This window comes from Danio rerio, chromosome 10 (assembly GCF_052040795.2).
Source record: "Danio rerio strain M-AB ecotype USA chromosome 10, GRCz13ab, whole genome shotgun sequence".
NCBI classification, from domain to species: domain Eukaryota; kingdom Metazoa; phylum Chordata; class Actinopteri; order Cypriniformes; family Danionidae; genus Danio; species Danio rerio.
This window is the reverse complement of record NC_141030.1, coordinates 9,071,107-9,095,698: the sequence shown is the minus strand read 5'-3', so window position 1 is coordinate 9,095,698 and position 24,592 is coordinate 9,071,107. Positions and strand designations below refer to the sequence as shown.

The following is a 24,592-nucleotide window of genomic DNA, read 5'->3' as shown; positions in this document are numbered from 1 at the left end:
AGGATTCATTATGAAAAAGGCTAAGCAAAACTCAAACCTTCCCAATGGGGGGGAAATGGCATTAAATACTTGACTAGATTTAACTCGACTAGGTTTATAGCATGGCACACAGGGATGATGACGTCCAACGACCATTGTAGACAAGACATCCAAGGACATTAAACAACAGGCAAATTAAATCAGACAATCAACAACGGACCAGCACTGGACAAAGTAGAATACATATTACATTCTCACAATAGGAGAATAAATATGGAAGACAAACCAATGAAAAGACAGGCAGAGAGGTGAAAATAAATACAGTATAACAAGGCGATTACAACAAGACTCTAGATAAAAGAGAACATGGTACAAACACCACAACACAAGCCATGTGCTCACATAAAAACAGGACTAGAACACACAGCCAATGAGAAAACTTGTGAACCTCGTGTTCACAAAACACAACATCAATCTCGCGTTCACAATTTAAACACAGAGCCATGTGCATAGACAAAACAAATATAAGCAGAACGCAAGACATGAGCACACGATAAATGAAAACACCTTACTGTGCGCTCACACATGCAACGTGAATGTTTCATCTCAGCACCATCTGAAACCAACTAGACTGAGACGTCTTGCGCACACAACAATGACACAAATGCACAGCTCACTCGAGATCACGCATTCACAACAACGATAAGAGACACAGACCAAGACAGAATGAGTGCCCGGCCCTAGAAAACTTGAGCTGAGCACGACATATAAGACAAGACCGGAGTAGTGGACTCTGGATTCTGCCACCAAAACAAGAATTAACAAGACCGAAGTGGCAGAATCCTGACACTCACAGTCCCACAAGATGGACATTGAGAATCACAGAAACGTACCCACTAACATATTTAGTTAGTCAGAATGTATGGCACCCTCTAGGGGATTTGTGAAAACAAAAACTGCAAAAAGATGTAGTCAAGGTTGCATATTTGTCGGTTCTTAAAAATGTAGCCCTGGGCACATTTTCCAATGAGCATGGATTGCGCATGTAAGTTATTTACTTTTGTAAAGTACAAAAATATCATGATATGTTTGCAGAAATTTAAGAAATGTGCAAAGTGGACATACTTGTATATCTGATAAACAATGCTAAAGTTAGTTACCCTCCTTTGAAATTGTATGTTCTGAATGTCTGTCTTTGTTTTGCTCTTTGAAATAATTAAAATTTGACAGTAAGGCTAATAATTTTGTCTTCAACTGTTTAATCAGGAATATAGCTATAAATAAGTGGATATTTGGGACTCAATTAGCTTTAAAAATACTTCTTTAAAAGTACAGTGCTATACTGTAATTAATTACACCCTATTTTGACAATTACTATTTTTATCCATTTCTCAGTGAATATCGGCAATGTATTTTGGTGCATTTAAACAAAAGAGATTTTTTAAACAGATGTATTTATTAAAATAATATTTTTGTCACCAAATATATTTAGAAAATGAAAGATTAAATTCAAGTAAAATATTGCAAAAATAATTTGCCTAATAAATAACCTACAAAATTTCAACTAATTAAAAAAAAATTGGCTTCTCTTGATTTTTCCTCTTTTTAAAATTTGCATTCAGTATTTTTCTGTATGAAATAAAATTGGGTGTACTAGTTTTTGGAAAGTTATCGTAAGTTATTTTGTTAGATACGCTCCAGATTTGACTTCAGTATTGACTAATCTACACGAATATAATATTGCATAGGTTCCTATTAAAAACATTAATTTAAAGAGATTTGTGAGGTGTGTACTTATGTATGCTAAGCACTGTATGTACTGTAGCTAAAATCTACAAAAAGAAATTTATTAAAAAAAAAAAAGAACTGAAAGTGTCTTTTAGATTCTTTACATGGGGTATATGCCGAAGCATGCTAATAGGACTTTTAATTTGCCATTAACCTGGGTTAAGTGGTTCCGGCGAATTGAATGCCAATGCAAAATCCAGTGCGTTTAAGGTCTGTTTTCTTTAAAAATCAGCTATCTCCACTAGCTGAGTGATATCCGATTTAAAGTGGGTCTATACAAGAAGCACTGCATTAAATTACATTTCCCCCGCCATATTGTTATTATATGAGCATTTATTTTACCCCAGTATATTTAATGGAGCTTCTGTGTTAGCCTGCCGATTCTGACGGGCGCGTGCTAGTAAACTTCTTTTTGTCTCGTTTTATTTTAATGACATTATAACATCGATGCTGTATAAGGAACCGTATAAAATGAGAAAAAGTTCACAATAACAGGTCACCGGAAGTGTATCAGCATGGGAACAGCACTAGCTCGGCATATACCCTATTAGACTGAAAAAAAAAAAAAAAAATTAACTTGTGCATGAACAAACAGTGTTTTGCCATTAAAGTATGGCCGTAAAATACCAGAACAGTACATGACCAAACACTACTTCAGATTTTATTCTACAGGTAGCAGAAATCTATATGGCAAGGGAAAGTTTGTGTCTGGTGTTTCTCTGAAACTTGATAAAATAAGAGCTCTGGTTGTTGTGCAGCACATCAGCTTTAGAAATTGGCTTAAAAATGTGCTTTTCTGTCTCTGGAAGCAAGATGTTATTTGCTCTTGTGCTAAAGTGTAGATAATGCAATCATTTTAGAAGCTTTCTTGCCCTTTCCTCACAAATACCCTTTAAAGTTCATTCACATGACAGATAAAAACAGGCTCATGAAGACGAACATTGTTCACTTTCTCTTGCAGCTGTCCTGCTCTCAAATACAGCCCTCTACATTTTGTTTTAGCAGTATTTTATTTACAATTACAAATATATGAAAACATTGTCACAATATTTAAAGGAGGGGTGTATGTGGCAATAAGTATAACCTGGGAAAAAAGTAGCTGGCTTCAATCTTTTTATATAGTTCAATAAACAGTGCGTTAATATTGAGTTACCTACATTTTAAACAGTTTGATTTATTTAGTTTGATTTTGATCTGCAACATAGTCACTTGTTTCATTCCAGAATGAATCTGTTGATTTGATTAAATCAGCTAAATGAATGATTTAATGACTCATTTTTAACTATAGTCACTTGATAAGTTCCAAAATAAATAGAGACTTGTTTCACTTTAATCAGTAGTTTTAAACAAATTAGTTGAAGGGATGGTTCAACAAAACATTAACAAATACAGTCAAATGTCTTATTGCTAAATGAATCAGTAGTTTTACACAAACTGGTTGAGTGACTAATTCAATGACTCGTTCATTAAAACAGTGACATCCTTGCTAAATGAATCAGTGGTTTTGAACTAATCAGTGAAATGAATGATTATTAGTGTGTACTCAAACTAGGCACAGTTGCCTTGAACCGAAGTGCGCTTGTTCCCCTCCCCTCTTGCCCAATGACCTGCACTCACACTGCATTTTACCTTCAGAGCCGATGATGTGACTGTTCCGTTTAACAGAAAGAGAAGCGCTCTCGCTCGGCACAGTAAACATTGCTTTAGTTATAAAGTTTTGTATTATTTTTCATCATTGCAGTGGCATTCAGTCAAATATTTTGCCGAACAGTAAACTAGTAAACACGCTCAGGCATGGTTCAGATAGCCTAGTGTGAGTAGTTGAGTAGCACGCTTATGCTGTGTTCACACCAGATGCGGTAGGCACAGATAAATCGTGCTATTCATGTGTAAATACACGTGGAAACATTTACAGTTTACCTGCTTCATTCGCACATCAAATTCACTTCACAACAGACGCGGATTTGCGTCATGGCCAGAGTTTCTGTCCACCTGGTGACTCTAGCTTCAATGCTAAATGACTAACATGGATTTTATTGAGAGAATAGCTGTGTTTATGTGCTTAAGGTAGACTGAAAAACAGCGTTGATTCGTTTGGAGCCATGCCTGAGTCCACTAGATTCATTCTGAGGTGCACCCAGCTCTGTGAGGCTTTCATCGGTGCTTCTCATTGAGTCGAGCCCAGTTAGATGAACTGTTGTCCGGTGTCGACAGGAGGATTTCCCCCTGGGACACCAACAACAGGCACTACGTCATAATCACTCCCCTACAAGAGTAAGCTACTGATTGGTTAATGAGGCACGAATTTCCGCTGAAGAGATTTTTTCAACTCGAGCGATTTGCGCTTAAAGCACGTCAATCGAGCAAAATGCTCAACTCGAGCCGATTCATTTGCGCGTATCGCACCACAGTATGTCTATTCGCGTCTTTGCATTGACTTAACATGTAAATCACTCGCGCTTGACACTTCTTCTTCTACATCTGGTGTGAACGCAGCATTAGACTGATTCAGAAAGATAGTAGGTTGCATTATAATTAAATGAATCAGCAGTTTTGAACAAATCAGTTGAATGCACGGTTCAATTTTACTCATTTATGAAGATGTTTCCCTTTTTATTCCTGTAGAAATTCACCTTTTCTACAAATTAATGAATGTTGAATGAATGATTCACTGAAAAAATAACTTGTCAATACAGTAATGTATAGTTCCAGAATGATTTGATTAAACCAGCACTCATTCGTAAGTACAGTTGTTTGTTTACAACATTAATCAGTGGATTAGAAGAAATTGATCATCAGTGTATCTGTGATATCATAAGTATCATTGCTAAATAAATGATATGACATTTGAACAAACTGATTGACTGAATAAATAGTTTAGTTTCTTCTCCATGTGTTCGTGTGGGTTTCCTCCGGGTGCTCCGGTATCCCCCACAGTCCAAAGACATGCGGTACAGGTGAATTGGTTAGGCTGAATTGTCCGTAGTGTATGAGTGTGTGTGTGTATGTTTCCCAGAGATGGGTTGCGGCTGGAAGGGCATCCGCTGTGTAAAAACGTGCTGGATAAGTTGCAGGTTCATTTCGCTGTGGCAACCCCGGATTAATAAATGGACTAAGCCGACAAGAAAATGAATGAATGAGTTTAGTTTCTCATTGATAATACAGGGACTTGTTTCACTTGAATCAGTAGTTTTAAGCAAATTTGTTGAATGAATGAATCTGTGACTAATTTAAAAACAGTCAATGTGGCATTATTAACTAAATCTAGTTTTAAACAAATCGGATAAATGGATTATTTAAAGATTCACTTATAAGAAATTTGTATGGCTATTAAATGAATCAGCGGCTTTTAACCAAAGTGATTCAATGACTCATTTCTAAACACAGTCATCTTTTCCTTCCTGAATTTACCTTGTGTACAAATCAGTTGAATAAATAATTCTGTGACTCATTCAAGGTGACTTGTTGCCACCTACGTATGTAAAAACATTATGTCCGCCAGATCATGACGCTCTGGTGACAGAATCAGATAAAAGATCAAAACATAGTACTACACCAAATGTATACATGTGTATAAAAATGATCAAATGCAAGACATACTGACAACAAAGCACCCAAAATGTTATTTGGCATTGACAATGTCCCAGTCAGCTCATAAGCAGCGGCACACATATGAAATGCACCTGTAAGATATCTGCTCACTCATTCATTTTCCATTGTGTGGTTTATGGCGTTTTGAGAGAGGTCAGCAAGTCGTGCCCCTGGGGTCGTGTTTTTTAGCTGCTTCTTGTTATGTTGAACATTTTATGGGAGAACGGGGGTTTTCCTGTAATGTTTCATTGCTCGTTTTCCGGAATACAGTTTTGGAAAGAACAAGCGTGTCTGAAACGGCTTTCCTTTTCGACTGACATCACAAATCCCTCTTACTTTTCACCCCCCTGCCCTCTTACCGCCTGGCTCCTTCCTGGTATGTAACACCCAAACATTTGTGTCTGATGTGATCTGTGCTACTGTAGTTGACCTTTACTTTAAAAAAACTAGAAGATTTTTATCAAAAATGAGAGAAATACAGTAGTGTATCTTAATCAGGAGGCTGATTCAGAATAAACATGACGGTTTTTCGAACCGTATTTGGTTGCATGCTTAAGAAATTCAACTGTTTGCTGTTTTAATGATGCATTTAGATTTCATCACATAAATAAAACGTTCATGACGTTCATGCACATAAAACTTAAAAGTCTTTCCTAGTTGCAAAGCTACATGTACTCAAATGACAGTTCATTTACGCAGAAACACAGTATTTTAAAAGACTGTTTAGAATCTAAAACTCTTCTATATACCAGCATAATGACTGTAATCTATGTAGATTACTGATGTATTATGTTGCAATGTCTCAAGTCTGCTCTGTAAAATCTCATTCCCTGTCATCAGAGGCCCTGATCATGTTATTTTTATTAAATCTGACAGTGTGTATTGAATGCATCTGTGCATGTTTTTGAAGTATAGTATATACTGTTGTATAGTAACTCATATACTGCATAGTTTATGTGATCCTTTTTAAAAGATGAGTCAGAATATTGCTGAATTATAATAAAAATAACTGCTCTTTGTAAAATATTTAAGATTTGTGATTTATGTTTTAGATTTTGTGGTTTATAGTTTTTTAATAAACATATTATAGATTTTAAAGACATCTACAGTTTAAGTCATAATTATTAGCCCCCCTTTGATTATTTTTTTCTTTTTAAATATTTTCCAAATTATGTTTAACAGAGCAAGGAAATTTTCACAGTATGTCTGATAATATTTTTTCTTCTGGAGAAACTTCATTTATTTGGGCTACAGTAAAAGCAGTTTTTAATAATAAAAAAATATCTTAAGGTCATTATCATTAGCCCCTTTAAGCTATTTTTTCAACAGTCTACAGAACAAACCATCATTATATAATAACTTGCCTAATTACTCTAACCTGCCTAGTTAAACTAATTAACCTAGTTAAGCCTTTAAATGTCCCTTTAAGCTAAACTATCTAGTCAAATATTATTTATCTCATCATGACAAAGATAAAATAAATCATTTATTAGAAATGAGTTATTAAAACTATTATCTGTAGAAATGTGTTTGAGGGAAAAATAAACAGGGGGGCTAATAATTCTGACTTTAACTGTATATATTTAATACATTGTCAAAAACAATTTTTTCACTAGTACAAAGTAGAACAGATAATGACTTTTGTTTCCAAAAATACGTGTAAAATTCTCAGCAGCTCTGTGGAATAAAGTGAACAATGATAGTCTTCCGGTCTCATAGTGTTACTTCCTGCGCAGGCCTTTTGAAGACGACTATGAAACCATCTTAAAACAAACATCTAAAGTCAGCTGCACCATTCATGCTGAAAGTTTATGTGCACTGTTTTGATCATTAAGTTAGGATGTCGTGTTCTTCTTAACTATTATGACCTTTCCACTCTGCCTTCTGCAGTTTTTGTTTTTATTTTTTCTACTCTCAAAAAAATAGCACATTGATTGAACATGGTTCAATCTTGGACAGTTTTTACAACACTGGAAGAAGTTAAACCAGCTTAAATCATTTGTGTTCATTCATTAAAAGATGGTGTTCATTAAACATGATTTAGAAAATGAATGTTTTTTGTTGAACAACAAGTATAAATCATGTTAAATGAACAGAGCTGGTTTACCACTGTCCACGATTAAATCATGTTCAACTAAAGTATTATTTACTTTTCTGGACACTCAATCCACCACCAATGTGCAGCATCCACATGGATGATGCAACAGCAGTCATATTGCGCCAGACAGCAAACCACACACCAGCTAATGAGAGGGGAGACAGATTGAGGAAGCCCGTTATGTCATAGGGATGGTTAGGTGGCCATGATGGACAGAGGCCAGTGGGCAAATTTGGCCAGAATGCAGAGGTTAAACCTAGAGCTGGACAATAATTCGGTATCAATATATATATCGAAGGATATGAAACATGATATCGTGATTTTTGTTTTTGCAATATCGCCCTATCAGAAACTATAATTGATTGCATCCTTAATGTATTCATTTTTTGTCACTTTTTGTCACAAGCCAACTAAAGTTTGTAGATGTTTTTGAACGTCTCGAATCTAAGTATGTGCATATGTGATGGAAACTTCAGTCATTGGCATATCTGCTGGATCAGAGGAATGAAGTGCCAGCAAGAGATGTGCCAGCCTCCGGTTCACTCAACCCAAACTACCAACAGTACATTTCCAGCACTTGACAGCATTCTGGCAGAAAGCATACGACAGGAGCACTTTTCCCAGCTAGCAAGAATGTTTAAAATACCCTGGAACCTCAAATACTTCCTGTGATAATGTCATAATAGCCAAAAAAAAAAAAAAAGATTGAGGCTTATCTCAACAGTTTATGAGAAACGTTCCAGATCACACGGTAGTCATGTATCATATTCAACGTGAATGTTTTCACAGTAGCTTGTCGAAGAGATGTTTAAGTTGGAGGCAGACCAAGGCAGCAATTACAATCATTTAATCCAAACTACCATTCTGTGCCAATTCTCAGAAAATAAAGTGCTTTGCCAAATTATGTCGATGCCACTTTGACATTTTCCATGAACAACCTGCCTTTGAACCCCTCACTGGGTATCATCATCTCTAAACTTGCACGTTCTGAATCTGTGCTCATACAGTACCCGATAAACTTTTCAACAAGAGACTTTTACTCGAATTATGAGTCAGCGAGTGTTTCCTTTGAGACAACTGGGGGATGTCTGCATGTAACAGAATGCCATTTTGAACTTTCCAAGTATGGAAGAAGACGGTTCGAAGCAAGGTCTTCTGGGAGATTTAAAGCCGTTGCCAGTAAGTGCTTTAGATTTATGATGGAGATGTTCTTCATGCCAGCGAGAGGGGAGTGGCAGATGGTTAACTTCAGCCTGTCTCGCTCTGCGCTTGACCATTCATCTCCTAATGACTCTATTTTTGGTTGCAGGTTATTAAATTAGACAAAAAGGGCTGAAATGAAACTACAGTCAGCCATATTAGATGAGCAGGATAAAAACAAATCACTTGATGAAGCCAAACAAGCTGGAGTCTGGACTAAAGATGCCTTAAGGTATGTTTATTTGATAACAGTGTACTGAAGGTGCTGTATTGGTGTCATTGTGTAAAAAAAAAAAAGTTTTGTAATCCAGCATATTTACTTGTCAAGTACTCGTACATGCATGAACACATGCGTAGGTGGCCAGAAGGTGGCGATGTTTATGTCACAAATAGATGAGCAGAATAAAAACAAAGCACTTGATGAAGGCAAGCCGGGGGGGAGGATGTGTTGGTAAGCGACCATTAACCGTTTTCTCAGAGGATGACAAGCTGACAAAACATTGCTGTCACTCTGATACAAGTTGTTTTTATGGAGAAAATTACAAAGCACTGCAGTGTTTGGGTGTGCTGTGTTTGTCTTAAATAATTAGTCTACTGAAATGTGTATATGCCATACAAGATGAAGCTGATCGGTCAGTTCCTGTCACATGACAAAATGAAAGATTTTTCAAAATTAGAGTTATTTTAGACTGAAATTTCAGTTGAAAACCACTGCCTTAGGGTATATTGTACAAAACCCCGGAAGGGACGTAGTGGAGGAGAAAAAAATTTGGCTGGGTGAAAAAAAAAATGGGTGAAAGAAAAAAAATGGGTGGGAGGAAAATATATATTTTTATATATATTGTAAAGAAAGTGGGATACAATGGTAAAATACGGGAGAATTTTGGCAAAAACGGGAGGGTTTACATGAGTGAAGTGAACAGGAAGTGTTTGTGGAGAAACAATTTTGCGAGAGAACTCAAAACATCTTTGCGAGAGAACGCAAAACTTTGCGAGAGAACGCAAAAACTTAGAAATATATATTTTCCTCCCACCCATTTTTTTTCTTTTACCCATTTTTTTTTTTTTCACCCAGCCAATTTTTTTCTCCTCCACTACGTCCCTTCCGGGGTTTCGTAATATTGATATGATAACAATGTACTGTATTATATATGGCAGACCAGTAGGTGGCGATGTCATTGTGTAAAGAAAAAAGTCCTGTAATCCAGCATAGATTTGCTCTTTGAGTACTAGTTCATGCATGAACACATAATACAAATGCACATCACCATTCCAACTAAATTGCATTTTTTTATGCACTCAAAAAATTAATTGTTCAAACTACTTATTTATATTGAGCTAAAACTACACAATTCTCTTTATTTATTTATTTTTATTTATTATATATTCTTTTTTTTTTGGGGGGGGGGGGGGAAGAATTAACTATATTCTTTCATGTTGTCAAAAAATCGGTTTTATGGAATCCAGTGTACAGTGTAGTTTGGATGGAAATAATAGTTAATAAATAAAGTTAATAAACAATCACATAAAAAGCTTTATCAGGTGTCCAAAATGCTGCTGTAAGAAATTGTAGAACTGAATTTGTATGTTTTCCAACAAATGATGACGAAAACATTGTTGGTTATTAGAAGTGTCAAAATTAATTGTTTCTTCGGTGCACCGCGATGCAGACACGGACAATTCGGTATTGGTTCAGTAATAGTCATGACCGGTTATGTACTGACGTCATTTATCTTATATGTGCTATTTTGCCGTAGCTTACTATGGCGAGCGTGATTATTTACAACGCTCCAACTACTTAAAAACGAAGTAACTGTGCACAATTTCACTGCGTATGTGTTTGCTGGATCAGTCTTTCACTGACACTTACAGCAGAAGCACCTATTTCACTACGATTGAGAGAATGAAAGTAAACTCCATTTCCCTCTCTCTCTCTCTTTCTTGCAGTGCGGGAACAAATGTCCAAATAAAGATTGGGAACGGTTGGTAACTATAATTTAAACAGGAGCAGGTGGTCTAAAAATATTGCACGCGTGTGTGTGTGTGTGTTTATGTGTGTGAAAGCATGATGCTGTGAGACGCTTCTTTGGTGCTCTCTATGTGTGTGTGTGTGTGTGTGTGTGTGTGTGTGTGTGTGTGTAAATGACAGAGAATTTAAAATTTTGTATGGTAAGCATCGCCAATGTACCGTGATATCAAATTGAACCAAATCGAAGGCATGATAATCGTAACGTAACCAAACCAAACCGTGAGACCAGTGTAGGTTCACACCTCTAATGGTTATATTCAGGGGTGTGGTTAGAGGCGGACTTTCCTTTGAAAAGAGCAACGTTTTTGTGTGGAAATGGCATTTTACGAATTGGTACAAGACAACCACTTGTTTCATTAATATTTAAAATAATTACATATTCATATATGATGGGGCTCACTGCTTACATCAATGCATAACATTGTTCTGTTGAATTATTTGCTTACTTGTCTGTTTATTCATTGTCAGCTTCATTAAATGTTCAGCTTTTTTTAAATGCTTGAAAAAAGCAAGATGGAGACTTGATTGACCACCAGTGTGTTTATTGTTCATCTGCTTTTCTGTGTTATTGCAATGGCTGTAGTTGTTTTTTTAGATTCATAATAATTTTAAAATTAGGCCCTAAATGTTATCATCACTGTACTCCCCTTCATGTCATTCCTAACCTTTTTCTCACGGTCTCTTTCAAACATAAAAGATAAAGAAGGTACACTGGGAATGAATTGAGTCTAAAATGTGTAGATTTTTTCAAAATATCCTTTCCTTGTTTTACACTAAAGATAAAAACGAGTGTAAAGAATAAAAATTTGCTTTGTAAATTATGCCTTTGAATGTTAAATAGGAACAGGGCACACAAACTCTTCTAATGTTAAGTTAAACATCCAATAAACTCATTATCGCTGATACAGTGCAGGCGTTTAGTACATAAAGCACATACAGAAGGAATGCATTTCTTTCAAAGCCTGGACATAAACCATTTATCTATGGAAAACATTCACAGGATTACCTTTAGCATATATGTTTGTCTAATATATTAAACATTTTGTAAAATATGAAATATTACTACACTTCTATTACTAATATATATTATAGCATGTAAATCTTAGATTATACAATGTAGCATACAGTTGAAGTCAGAATTATTACCCCCCTTTGAATTTTTCTTTTCTTTTTTTAAATATTTCCCAAATGATGTTTAACAGAGCAAGGAAATTTTCACAGCATGTCTGATAACATTTTTTCTTCTGGAGAAAGTCTTATTTGTTTTATTTTGACTAGAATAAAAGTAGTTTTAAATTTTTTAAACACACTATTTTAAGGACAAAATTATTAGCCCCTTTAGGGTAGTCTACAGCAGTGGTTCTCATAGTGGGGGTCGGGACCCCCTGGGGGATCACGGGACAATGAGAGGGGGTCGCTAGGTGATTTAAAAAAATCTAATAAATTTTAATAAACTTTTACTGTTTCCATTGCTAATCCATATCCTACAAAAGATAAAAATAGTTACATAAAAAATACAACATCCAAACAAAAAGCCATCATCCTTTCATTTTTTTGTTGGTGTTTTTTAACATTGTATTGCAACCCCTAGGGTTTTTTACTTTAGATTAACGACCAGATTGCACCAGATCGATTTTACGGCACTAGCTAAACTTTTTGACACCTTTACAGCACTCAAAAATAAATACAGACCACGACTGAACATGGAAGATGATCTTTCAGTGTCAGTTTCCAAAATGAAACCAAGAAAAGACTTGTGATGTAGCTTAAATATTGTACCCACCAATCTCATAAGGTGAGGTTAATATTAAATAAAAATAAGAACTTTTTTGTGTTGTCAATATGCTTGTGTTTATATAGGCCTATTGGTTTGTGTTAGTGTTGTGTGCAGTGTTTGTATGATTATAACCACTTCCGAAAATAGTGGTGGTCCCGAGTCATTGGCATTGTTTATTTGGGTGTCCAGTGTTGAAAAGTTTGAGAACCCCTAGTCTAATGAACAAACTATCAATATACAATAACTTGACTAATTACCCTAACCTGCCTAGTTAACCTAATTAACCAAGTTTAGCCTTTAAATGTCACTTTAAGATGTATAGAAGTGTCTTGAATAATATCTAGTCAAATATTATTTACTGTCTTTATGGCAAAGATCAAATAAATCAGTTATTAGAAATTAGTTAGTAAAACTATAATGTTTAAGAATGTGCTAAAAAATCTCTCTGTTTAACAGAAAAAAATAAACAGTAGGGCTAATAATTCAGGGGGCTAATTATTCTGACTTTAACTGTATATATTGAAAACAGAGTCTTCACAATTATTCAAACCAAAAATAGGTCTATGGCATCGGTGCAAGACCTCCCTTTTGGAACACTTTTAGAGTTGGCGAGTTCTGTTTATTACCATAATAATATGTAGAAATAAAATAAAAATCAAACAAAAAACTTTTTACATACATAAAATTTTACATACTTGTCCAAAAAGTAAACAAGCTAATTAAAAGAAGAATCAAAATTCCACCTTTGCAATGACTCAACATCTACAGACATTCTGAGAAGATCTTCCAAAGATAATGGCACAACAATCCACATCTATAGATCAGATAAATTTATACCATGTCACACAGCCTTCAAACATGTATGTGCATCCAACGTTCAAAGCATCCACATGTATGCTAACTGAAAACAGATTTTTTTTTTTTGGTCTCAAACCAAAAACACCTGCCTGCTCGACTCCATTAGGAATTCACACGGATTAAATGTCACCACTGCAATAAGTACATCTGCGTCTTTCAGGCTGAGTTAGGGTCAAACATAACAATAAATGGTTTAATGGTTACATATTTGGACCAAAAGTTGCAGATTTGAGTCCTGGTACAAGCAGGGATTGTATAGGCTCCCTGAATGCCACAATAGTGCTGCTCGCTGCACTGGGTGTGTGTTCATCATGTATGTGTGTTTAAAGCAGAGCTCAAATTTTGAGTATGTGATGCTGCACTTGACCACATCTCATGACTTTGCTTTCCTTAGTTGACAGACCCCAACATGCTGAGTTAAAAGCACTAAAAGGGATTCATTTTGGTTAGTCTGTATTAGGGTTGCATGGTTTACCCAGCCTGATCTCACGAGAAAACGTAAGTATTTTACGTTTTGCCAGTTTAGTGGCTAATTCGTACAAATTCGTACGAGTTCAGTCGTACGAAATGGTACGATTTTAAAAAGGAGGCGTGGCACCTGACCCCACCCCTAACCCCAACCGTCATTGGGGGATGAGCAAATCGTACTAAATAGTACGAATTAGATCGTACGAATTCATACGAATTAGCCACTAAATGAAAAAGTTACGAATTGCCGTGAGATTGTGTTGGTTTACCGGTACTATGAAATACTGGTGGTGCTGCTGTAGTTACTAAACGGTAGTATTGTCATAAGTTTTCTATCTACAATAGATAATGTTGGGTGTGGAAAAGTCACTAAAATGCTCACAAGTTAGTGCAACAATAGACCATTTTATTTGAATTGTTTGTGGAGGTCTTCAAGGTTGCAAGTTTTCTGATGTTTCAAATGCACATCTGAATTGATTCGTTTCTGTTGCTCTCAATATAATTTGGTTGCTACAACAATCGTGACCATCTCTTAAAAAGAACGACTCACAAAATGAAATTTTGAATTACTTAATTTTTACCTGATAAGGCAATAATAGCAACAGGAAACATTAAAACAATTTATGATCACTTCAATTTTGTTGGGGAAAATGCTATTTTTTTTTTTTACCAAATTTCATTTGGTATAATTTGTATCTTTGTTTTAATGTATTTTTTGTTGGTCCATTATTTACAAAATAAACAAAAAGAATTTATAAATTTGAGGTGAAGTGATGTGCAAATATTCATTTTTTCTTTTTTCAAAAATAAGGGAATTATGAACTAAATTCAAGACCTATCTGATCACGTTATCGGAAATCGGGCCCGATCATGCGGTTTCAGACTCGATCGGAATCGGATGTTACCTCCTGATCAGGACTCGAAAATATATGTGTATATATTCCCATTATTTTTTAACACATCTATGGTTATGCGGTGGCACAGAGTTAGACCTCTTGCAGAGACACTATTGTATTAAATACCGGCAAATTAGAACAAAGCAGCTTGACGCAGAAAGAGCAAGTATGTCTGCGGTCTGGAGATCTTATAAAGTTGATGACGACAACATTGCAATTAACCTTATTCTCCACAGACGAGCGGGCGCTGCAATTTGAATCTTTTTGGCATGAGACTTCCGGTCTCATTCCCTTCCATTCATTTTTAGACATTAAAAACTGCCAGTTTCGCTGTTTGATGTTGCAAACTGATATTTCCTTGTTATATTATTCTACTTGGTCTGTGTAGTCATGCAAACATTTGTTTGTAGAGCAAGTAGTTTGACCATTTTTGCCGTTTATTATTCCTTGTCATTTCTCCCATAGGGCGACTGAAACGGAAGTTCTAAGACAATCCCGAAAACAGGCTCACTTCCGCATTTTAGAATAAGGTCAATAGCAAACTGAGATATGTAAACTTGGGATTTGTCTGCCGGGTATTTGAAGTTAAGGTGCTATTTGTTTTTATATTAGATTTCTTTTATATTTACTGTTGCGCTAAAGTCCAAAAGTGAAGAATTGATGTTATTTAGATTGTTCAAGCTATCTCAAAGATGTGCTCTGTTTATTAACAGAGTTATTGAATGTTAAAATAAGGTGAACTAAATAAAAAATAAGGAACATCCTGGATCTGTTTCTTCGCTTTTTTTTATTTTTTATGTATTATAAAAGTATTAGATGGGGTATCGGTAGATATTCAAAATCCAGTGACTCGGATTTGGACTCAAGGGACATCCCTACCTATTTTAACATGTAAAACATAGTATTTCTGACAATTTTCTTTATAATTTGAGTTATGAATTACAGTATTGCAATACTACTTGGCTTCGTAATACTTCAGCTGGCATAGAATTGTAAAATGAATTAATGGTATCGCGACAACCCTAGTCTGTAAGTTTTTGATTCTCAGAGTGCAGGTTATCATTTTTCGAAGAAAAATCACAAAGAACCACAGTCTTTGGCTCAAAATCATTGTTTAATGTTCTGCTGAAGAAAAAAGACATCTACATCTTAGATGGCCTGAGGATGAGTAAACTAACAGCATTTTTTCCCCTTTCATGAACTCTCCTTTTAAGTGCATGAATAAAGTGATGGTGTGATGAGCACTGTGAACTTCTTTCTGCAGCTGCATCCACAACTCATTTCCTTAACACAGGTCACAAGTCTGCATCACATGCATTCTCAGGAATCTGAACCCTAGGAGACGTCTGAGATCTCTAAATTTGGTTAAACGGGGAGGGAACATTGATTGCTGTTCTTCATACTCTTCCTACTGTCATTAACATTAATTAAACGTTAACATGACAGGCATTTAAAAGGTTGCCAGCTTTATGGATTAACAGCAAAAATGTTCAATATTTAAAGTTACTCTCAGTAAGTCTTCATTTTTATTTGGATGACAGTAATTCATTCTATTAGTACTGGTATTTATTTGTACTTCACTGACACCTATTGGTTTGGATGTAATGGGTATGTTTTAATTCTGGCTTGGAGGTAACATGTAAAGTAAACATAATATTGAATTAAAATAAAATCATCTTTGAGTAGCCTACATGACACAGCAGGTCACATGATCTGCATGGCAGCTGTCAGTCACTGAGTAAAACAGATGAAACTTTATTTTCAGTCTTTATATTAAACGAGTTAGTGCACTTTTTAAATAGATAGATAGATAGATAGATAGATAGATAGATAGATAGATAGATAGATAGATAGATAGATAGATAGATAGATAGATAGATAGATAGATAGATTTCTTCCTTAAATATATTTTAATTGATTGATATATTTCAATATATTTAATTGAATAGTTTTAATAAAGGAGGAAGTAGCGTCTGCTAAACATATTCAGCTGCTCAAAATTAGAAGCGCGATTTAAGAGAAACACACACGTTGTACAAGTAAACGGAACAAAATAACATAACATGATGATCTCCGTCTACTACATGATACGTATAAGAATGACTTATGTTCAGAATAGCTAACCACTCAGCATTATGTCTAAGTGGATATACCAGATCAATAATGCATTATATAATCCTGTATGAAAGCGCCGAGGGAAACGCAAGAAATATTGCGCGCAGTTATGCGTGCTGGTTCTAGACATAACAACACACATGCAAAATAAACTAGATCAAATGGTAAATAATAAAAGAAAAACGTACCTAGTAGTGCTGCTAGTGTGAACTGATAGACTCCAGAAAGCATCTTCGCGGTTCCCTGTCAGAGCCTGAATGGAGGCTCCTGCTCTTGAAAGCGCAGACGCTCGACTGAACAGCGACTGAGAAACTCGGCTCAGCTTTTCAGTTAGCTAGAGGGCATTTCCTCTGCAAAGTCCTATCTTACACCTTACGCCTAAACTCATGTTTTACCGAGTTTTATTTAAAGCAGTAAGACGAACTGTTAAAGGGGAGTTTCTAAGCAGTTGAGAGAAGGATGTTCATTTATTACATTAACAAATTAAAAAAACGTTCATGACACGTTTATAAACGTACACACAATTAAAAATGTCAATAACAACATAAAATTATAACAACAATAATATTATCTCACAAATTATATATATATATATATATATATATATATATATATATATATATATATATATATATATATATATATATATATTTATTATTATTATTATTATTATTATTATTATTTTTATTATTATTATTATCATTAGTTGCTTATTAATAAGGTAGTAGATTGGTATAAGCCAGTAGTTAATTATGTGAATTGTTACTTGAACCAAATAAAAAAACTACCATAAATTTATTATATTTAATATTGTTATTTTTATAAATGTGAATTTTATGACTGGTTGTTAGATAACCAGGTTAAATTAGACTACCTAGTTATTAGGTTGATTGTTTGCTGATCTAAACTAGGCTAAACTAGCCAGTTATTACTAGTTATAAACTGATCTATAAACTGTCTCCAGAGTCTTCAGCAGGTCTACTGGCCTGTGGTCTAAACTGATCACTAGCTGATTTAACCTGGTCCTTAGCTGGCCTAACCTGATAAGTACATTGTATAAACTGATATTGGCTGGTCAATACTGATCATTTGCAAATCCAGCCTGGTAATTCTAGTTTAGTTTAAAAAGTTTTAACAGGTCTGTTTAGGAAGTTTGCTGTCTGAGCTGATAAATAGCTGGTCCAACTTGGTAATTAGCTGGATTTACCAATTAATTAGCTGGTCAGCATGCCATTTGTTATAGAAGGTCTGTACCAGTTAATTAGCTGGTCTAAATTAGCTAATAGCATGCCATTTGTTTATATCTGTCATTAGCATTTCTGTGCCAGCTGATTAGCTAGCCAAACCTGTAAACTTGTTGGTCAAAGCAGGTCATTTCTTAAGGCTGGCAATTAGCTCTTCTGTGTCATTAACTAGCTAATCTCTTAGCAAGTCTGTGTGGATATAGTCAGCTCTGCAGCTCTTCTGTCATTTTAGCTTCTGCTCTTTTCCATGTGATCTTGCTAAGTCAGCTAAGTCTGCTACAGTGCATCAAAGCAAACGTCACTAGTCATTAGTTATTTATTCACAAGTCTTTTATACTTGATCTTCCTCAAAGGTTTTACGGAAGTATTGGGGACTTTTCAGAAGGCAAGCTGTTAGATAATAACTACAATTATCACAAGAGAGTTTCGGGGCCATCCAGTGAACAGTTTCCTTGTCTCCTGTTTATTTCTGACACAAAACTCTAATCAAAAATATAATCTTGAGAATCTCTGGAGAGAAGGAAAGTTTACATTATTCCAGCTTCCTCTGTTCTCAAGGTCCTCCCCGAATCACGTTTCAGGAAAACACTGATTAGCGTGTTTCATTTTTTTTTTCTTTTGTGTCTTCCTTTAATCAATTTCCTACACCACACCCGTCTGGAGGAGCTCTCTTTGAAGAATCAGTGAGTGAAGAGACCTTACACATCCTACACATACAAGTCATGTCCCTCAGACAGTTATGTAGGTATATCCCAAACAAATAATCCCGACTGAGGAAACGAGCCTGATTTGGCCAACAAATATTTGAGGGAAGTCCAGTTTATTATAATTATAACCATAGTCATATTATTATAAAAATGTTTAATCTATATTTATCATTAAACTCATGAAAATAATTTAGTTGACAATAAATCATTAGCAAATAATGACCCAAAATAATTATAATGACTATACACATTGGCAATTCATTTAAGCTAAATATATAGCTTGTTATAAAAAGAGTGATTAAAAAGTGTTCCTTTTTTGTTTGTTTGCTTGTAGTTACTGAATTAAAAAAAATTACAATTAAAAAAATACAATTTATTTTAAAACTTAATTTCATTTTCTCTGTGCTATATCTTGTTTCCAATTTTATTTGAGTTTTGTTTTTGAGTTTAGCATACTGAATGTAAATGGCGAAGAAAGGTAGCCAATTTCATTTTTCTATTTCATTTTGAGATAATTATTTATCTGGCATCCAATGGAAAACTGCACAAATACGTACCTCCTGAGACGTGTTTCATGGTCTCACAGTTCTCAGAATGACCCATTTTTAAAATATGTCTCAGGAGGTATGTTTTTTTTTTTTGCAGTCTTTGTTTTCACAAATTCACCAAGTCCGCTGTGTATGCTTTTTCAGACCTCAAATTTGCCGTTTGCGCCTGTGATTGTCACATAAATCCACCAGAGGCTGATGTCGACTGACTGACTGACCAACCGACCGATGACCCCACCCACCCCCTTCTAGTGATGAGAAGTTCGGATTATTTTACTGATTCTGATCTTTGAGTCTCGTTCATCTAGATGAACAAATCTTTTTTCGAGTCATTTCGTTCAATTTGCCAAAATATTAGTAAAATGTCACGAATTGCTTCCAAACACATCTACAACTAGCCCAAGGTTGATCACACTACATACAAGTCATAAATAGAATGGTATAAGAAGGAGAAAATAAAAATTCATTGTTTCCTGCTCTTTTGTCTTTAAAGATTTTTTTTCTCTTTGCTCAGCTCACCTCTTCATGTCTTTAAATTTCAGTGGTTCGTTCACGTCACACTGACAATCACATATAATCTTAACCAATGTACACAGTCTGAGCCGAAAAGAGCCATGATTAGTTCATCTTTCGAGTCTTCTGGTTTTTAAGACGTTTGTTCATCACGTGACAGAATGTAAAGAGACATGACTCAAACCCGAGGACTCGAGAAATGAGAGCATCAAATCTCTTTCCAGCTCTAAACGCACATGATTGGCTTCTGCCTTTTTGCATCCTATCACACCATAGCATTTCTTTTAAAGTGCAGCCATACATAGCTCTAACTACAAAAATCACGATCCCCAAAAATGTATATTGGACTACGTTTTCAGAATGATGTATGTTGCAATATGCAATATGTTGCATTTATGAGATGAACCTCTTTGTCTTTGCTTGTGTACGTTTTTTTTTAAACATAACTATTTATGTTTTGTCATTTAGTGACAAACAAGTTGTATGAAAATGTATGGTTTTTAAAAGGAGGAGTGGCACCAAACCCCAGCCCTAAACCCAACTGTCACTGGAGGATAAGCAAATATACTAAATTTTACAAATGAGATCGTACAATTTTATACGAATTAGCCACTAAATCAAAAAGTTATGAATTGCTGTGAGATAGCATTGTTTTTTTCCCGTAACACCATTACATTATTTTTAGCATTTTACTTATTTAATTTGTTTTCACAACGGACATAATCATTTAGGCGGTTCATTCGGCTGTGGCGACCCCAGATTAATAAAGGAACTAATCAAAAAAGAAAATGAATGAATGAATATAATCATTTATCGCTAGTTGCATAAAAATATACCCTTTATGCCATTTTACATTCATTATTCACAAAGTTCTGCTCTTTACAACAACAACAAAAAAGGTGTAATTACTTTCCTCACACTCAAAAAATTTATGACTTTCATTTGTGGCGGGTCTGTTTATTCTGGACACCGCGTGATCTTGATTAGTAACCCTGCTACCAAAGAAAAGCTTTTAAGATGTCATTTGCTTTTCAGCAGACTGCCGTACGAGAGCCATTATTACAGAAGATGCCTGTCAGATTGGTTTAAAATAATAAAGTTGTCTTAATGTGGGCAGAAAGATGTTTGATGAAGCACAATGACTCCTCTTACAGCACCATAATCTGATTTGTCGTGTCCAGGACAGGCTGATATCTGTTCTTCAAGCTTGTGTTCTGTTCCTCTCACTTTTCAAGATTCGTTCTTGGATAAAAAGTTGTAACTTCAGAATACAGAACTCAAAAACAACTCCAGATCACTCATATTTCATGACAGCCTACAAAATTAGGGACATGAGGAATGATGGAAAGCAAACAAACCTCAGGGTGTTTTCTCATGATACAACTACAGATTCTCGCTTCTAACTTGTCACAGTTTAACATTTGGTCAGAAGCCCATGAGCCATCGTAAAAGATAGACATGGTATGGAAATGAAAAAGAACTAAAAACATTATACTCAGAGTAAAAGTATCTGTTCTAAATACTACTTAAAGTAGGAGTAAAAATGAGTAGCCATTCTTAAAGCACTCAAGATCAGCGAGTAGTGAGTATTATTCTGTTTTAGAAATGAAATTCCTAATTTTATAAAAGTATTACACATTAAAAATAAAGCCTAAATCAGTGGCATTCTCTTTAGATTAAAAAAGCTGTGATGACATATTACTATTTATTATGCACTTTAAACCCAGCCAAACAGGTTATGAATGTTCAGCAATCCGCACTGCAAACCAAGCTCATTCAGCACTCATAGAATGCATGCAATCCTGTAGTGCACTTAATAATGAGTCAAGGCCATTTGGCTATTTCAGTCATGAAACAGTTGTTGCTTGTAATGATTGGACAGTTTTAATGCTTCCACACTGTAAATATTGGCTGCATTTATTTGTTTAGGTTGGTCTGTCAGATGTGATTTTTCTAGGCATGATTTGATTGTATGGAATCACGGGACTGACTGTTTTACTTGGCCAATCACTGTAGACAAGAAAAAGTAGAGTAGTGACTGCAGGTTGAAGAAAGGTAATGGAGTAAATGCAGAGAAGTAGGGCAGGGGGTTGTTCTATGTGGAGTTTTCCAGTGTTCGCGTTTCCTCCGGGTGAAGTCCAAAGACATACGTTATAGGATAATTGGGTAAGCTAAATTGAGTGTGTTCAAATGTGAGTATGTAAATTGAGTGTGTTAAAATGAGTGTAAATGAGTGTGTATGTATGTTTCCCAGTGATGGGTTGCAGCTGGAAGGCCATCTGCTAAAACATATGCTGGATAAGTTGGCGGGTCATTTGGCTGTGGCGACCCATGATTAATTAAGGGACTAAGCTGAAAAGAAAATGACGGTATACCCCATAAAGGTACATACCATTGTGAATGCATAATCGTGCCAATGAGTGGTCGTGAGAAAAAAATAATTAACAGTTTGTAAGCGGCAGATCTAGAGCACCAGACACCATAAGTGTTTGTTTCTACATATAGCCTAAAAGTAAAGTCAAGTTAGCTGCATACTAACCTCTTAAACAGCTAGTCAGAGGTTACTGTAGGTCAGAATATGCTAAGGATCCCACAAAACAAACAAGACTTAATTACGTTTTTTTTTTTTTTTTTAATTAGATGCAATTTAAATAAATACAAACATTTGATTTGCTGAAGCATGTATTATAATATTATAGAAAAAGTTGAACCCCCTGATTGCCAATGTAATTCACACCCTGAGGGTGTACTCACACTATGTACAGTTGCCTTGAACTAGGCCAAAGAACACTTGTCCCCCCTTCCGCCTCCCCCCACGGCCCGCACTTACATTACATTCGGGCCTGGGCACGCTTGCGTCCTTGATGATGCGCTGTTTAGAAGAGAAGCGCTCTCGCTCAGCACAGTGAAGATCTCTCTAGTTATTTATTATTTAATAATTTATTTTTTTACTCGTTTGGGATGCGGTGACACTGCAAGTATTAAGAGAAGTTTATGTATTTAATAAACTACGACAGTTTGCGTTCATTGAACATTAGAAATGATTAATAAATCCATTTAAAACCTTCAAAGTCAAGTCTTGCTTTCAGTTTTGGGCTTAGGTGCGTTTTGCACCCACACACAAGCGTACCGCGCCAAAGCCAAAGTGAACCGCCTGAGCCTGATTCAGAGCACTCACACTTCTCAAACAATCCGGGAAACAGGCCTGGGCACGGTTCGGATAGCATAGTGTGAGTAGGCCCTGAGTAAAAGCACAAATACAGCACTAAAATGTACTCTAGTACACAAAAGGTGTTTACATGTTAAAAACTAATTAGTAAAGTACAGTTCCTGAGAAAAAAATGTATTATTTGTAAGTTGTTGGTTTAAACCACTTATTGTATCTTTTCATTAAATGTGCCTGTTTGGTTGCACTGTAAAAAAAATAAATAATAATTTTACAGAAAATATCCTTAAATTTTTTACAGTAATTTTTTGTCATTTCACATTATATTCAAAACTTAGTAAAATGACAACCAATCTCTCTAAATTAACCGTTTGACTTTCATTTTAGGTACTTTATTATTAAAGACAAATTACTGACATTTTTGTTTTTATACAGGGAAATTACAGTATTATTTATACAGTATTTTTTCTGTTGTTTTAAATTATATTCAAAAGTTCGTAAACATTACAAAAATTAACAGCTTGACTGTTATTTTATGTACTATATAAGTAATGACAAATTACAGCAATTTGTCTGTTTTTTTACAAAACAATTGGCGTATTATTTAGTGTTTTTTCCTGTTTTTAAGTACATTTAAAATTACGTAAAATTAAAGTAATAAATTGTAATTACTTGCTTTGTAAAAAAAAAAAAATATATCAAATTTTACAGTGTGGAAACTTATCTGTCTCTACCTAGGTCTACTACATGATGTTGTTGTATTTTTGTAAAAAAAAAAAAAATGCATGAAACTCCTTGTCTTTATGCTATGAGAGGATGCTTCACTGAATTATTCATGACAGCACACTTTGCTGTCCTGACATCCAGTCTGTCTGTGAAATAGACACTGTGTGGAGAGACGTGCTCATGGCTCAAAAGTGGGTGTTTTTGTTTTGTAGAGTTTCTGCTGGGCTTAAATGGTTTGTTCATCTCAAAAATAAAAATTGTGTTATTAATTATTCACCCTCATGTTGTTCCAAAACCCTGAGACATTTGTTCATATTCAGAAAACAAATTAAGATATTTTAGATCAATAAATTCAAGAGCTCCTCCTCCACATACAGCAACAATCCCAAGACGTTCAAAATCAAACATTCAGTGTGACTTCAGAGGTTTAACTCTATTCATAAAGTGCTCTAAAAACACTTTGGTGTGGTAAAAAAAACTGTAAAAACTTCTTTGACTGTCTCCCATGACATCAACAGGGTGCCGGTTTACTACAGGCTATACAATGGTTGTGTGTTGTGCTTGTGACTCTAACAGAAATATGATGTATTTGTTGCATAATAGTTAGTCTTATAATCTGCAGTTTAATAATGTGTTTGTTAAATAAGTGCTACTTAAAGATTGCAGGTCACTTTAAGAATTGCACTTACATTGCATGAATAATGACATAGATGTTAATGATCACAAGTTCACAGGATATAGGCAAACAAACTTGTTTTTTTGGCAGCTCACATGATTACAGTTGAAGAAGTCACACAAAATGTTTTCACAATGGTTTTGGTTCCTTTTTCGAACATCTCAGGGCCGTTGCTGTTAATGGAGAGCAAGAAAGCTCTCAGATTTCATCTAA

General features: G+C 35.1%; 2 protein-coding genes across 3 annotated transcripts in view; one reads left to right on the top strand and one right to left on the bottom strand.

Annotated features, from left to right (window-relative positions):
• itga1 (integrin, alpha 1) overlaps positions 1–17,098 on the bottom strand; it is a 114,146-nt gene extending 97,048 nt beyond the window's left edge. For both annotated transcript variants that reach the window (XM_087270092.1, XM_087270091.1), the window contains exon 1: positions 16,988–17,098. Coding sequence is in view for 1 of the 2 variants with exons in the window: in XM_087270091.1 (XP_087126217.1) it covers positions 16,988–17,030 (43 nt within the window). In the remaining variant the exon portion in view is untranslated. The remainder of the gene's footprint in view (positions 1–16,987) is intronic.
• The window catches only part of tctn1 (tectonic family member 1), an 845,382-nt gene that overhangs the window by 482,626 nt on the left and 338,164 nt on the right, over positions 1–24,592 (top strand). The gene's annotated exons all lie outside the window — the stretch shown is intronic.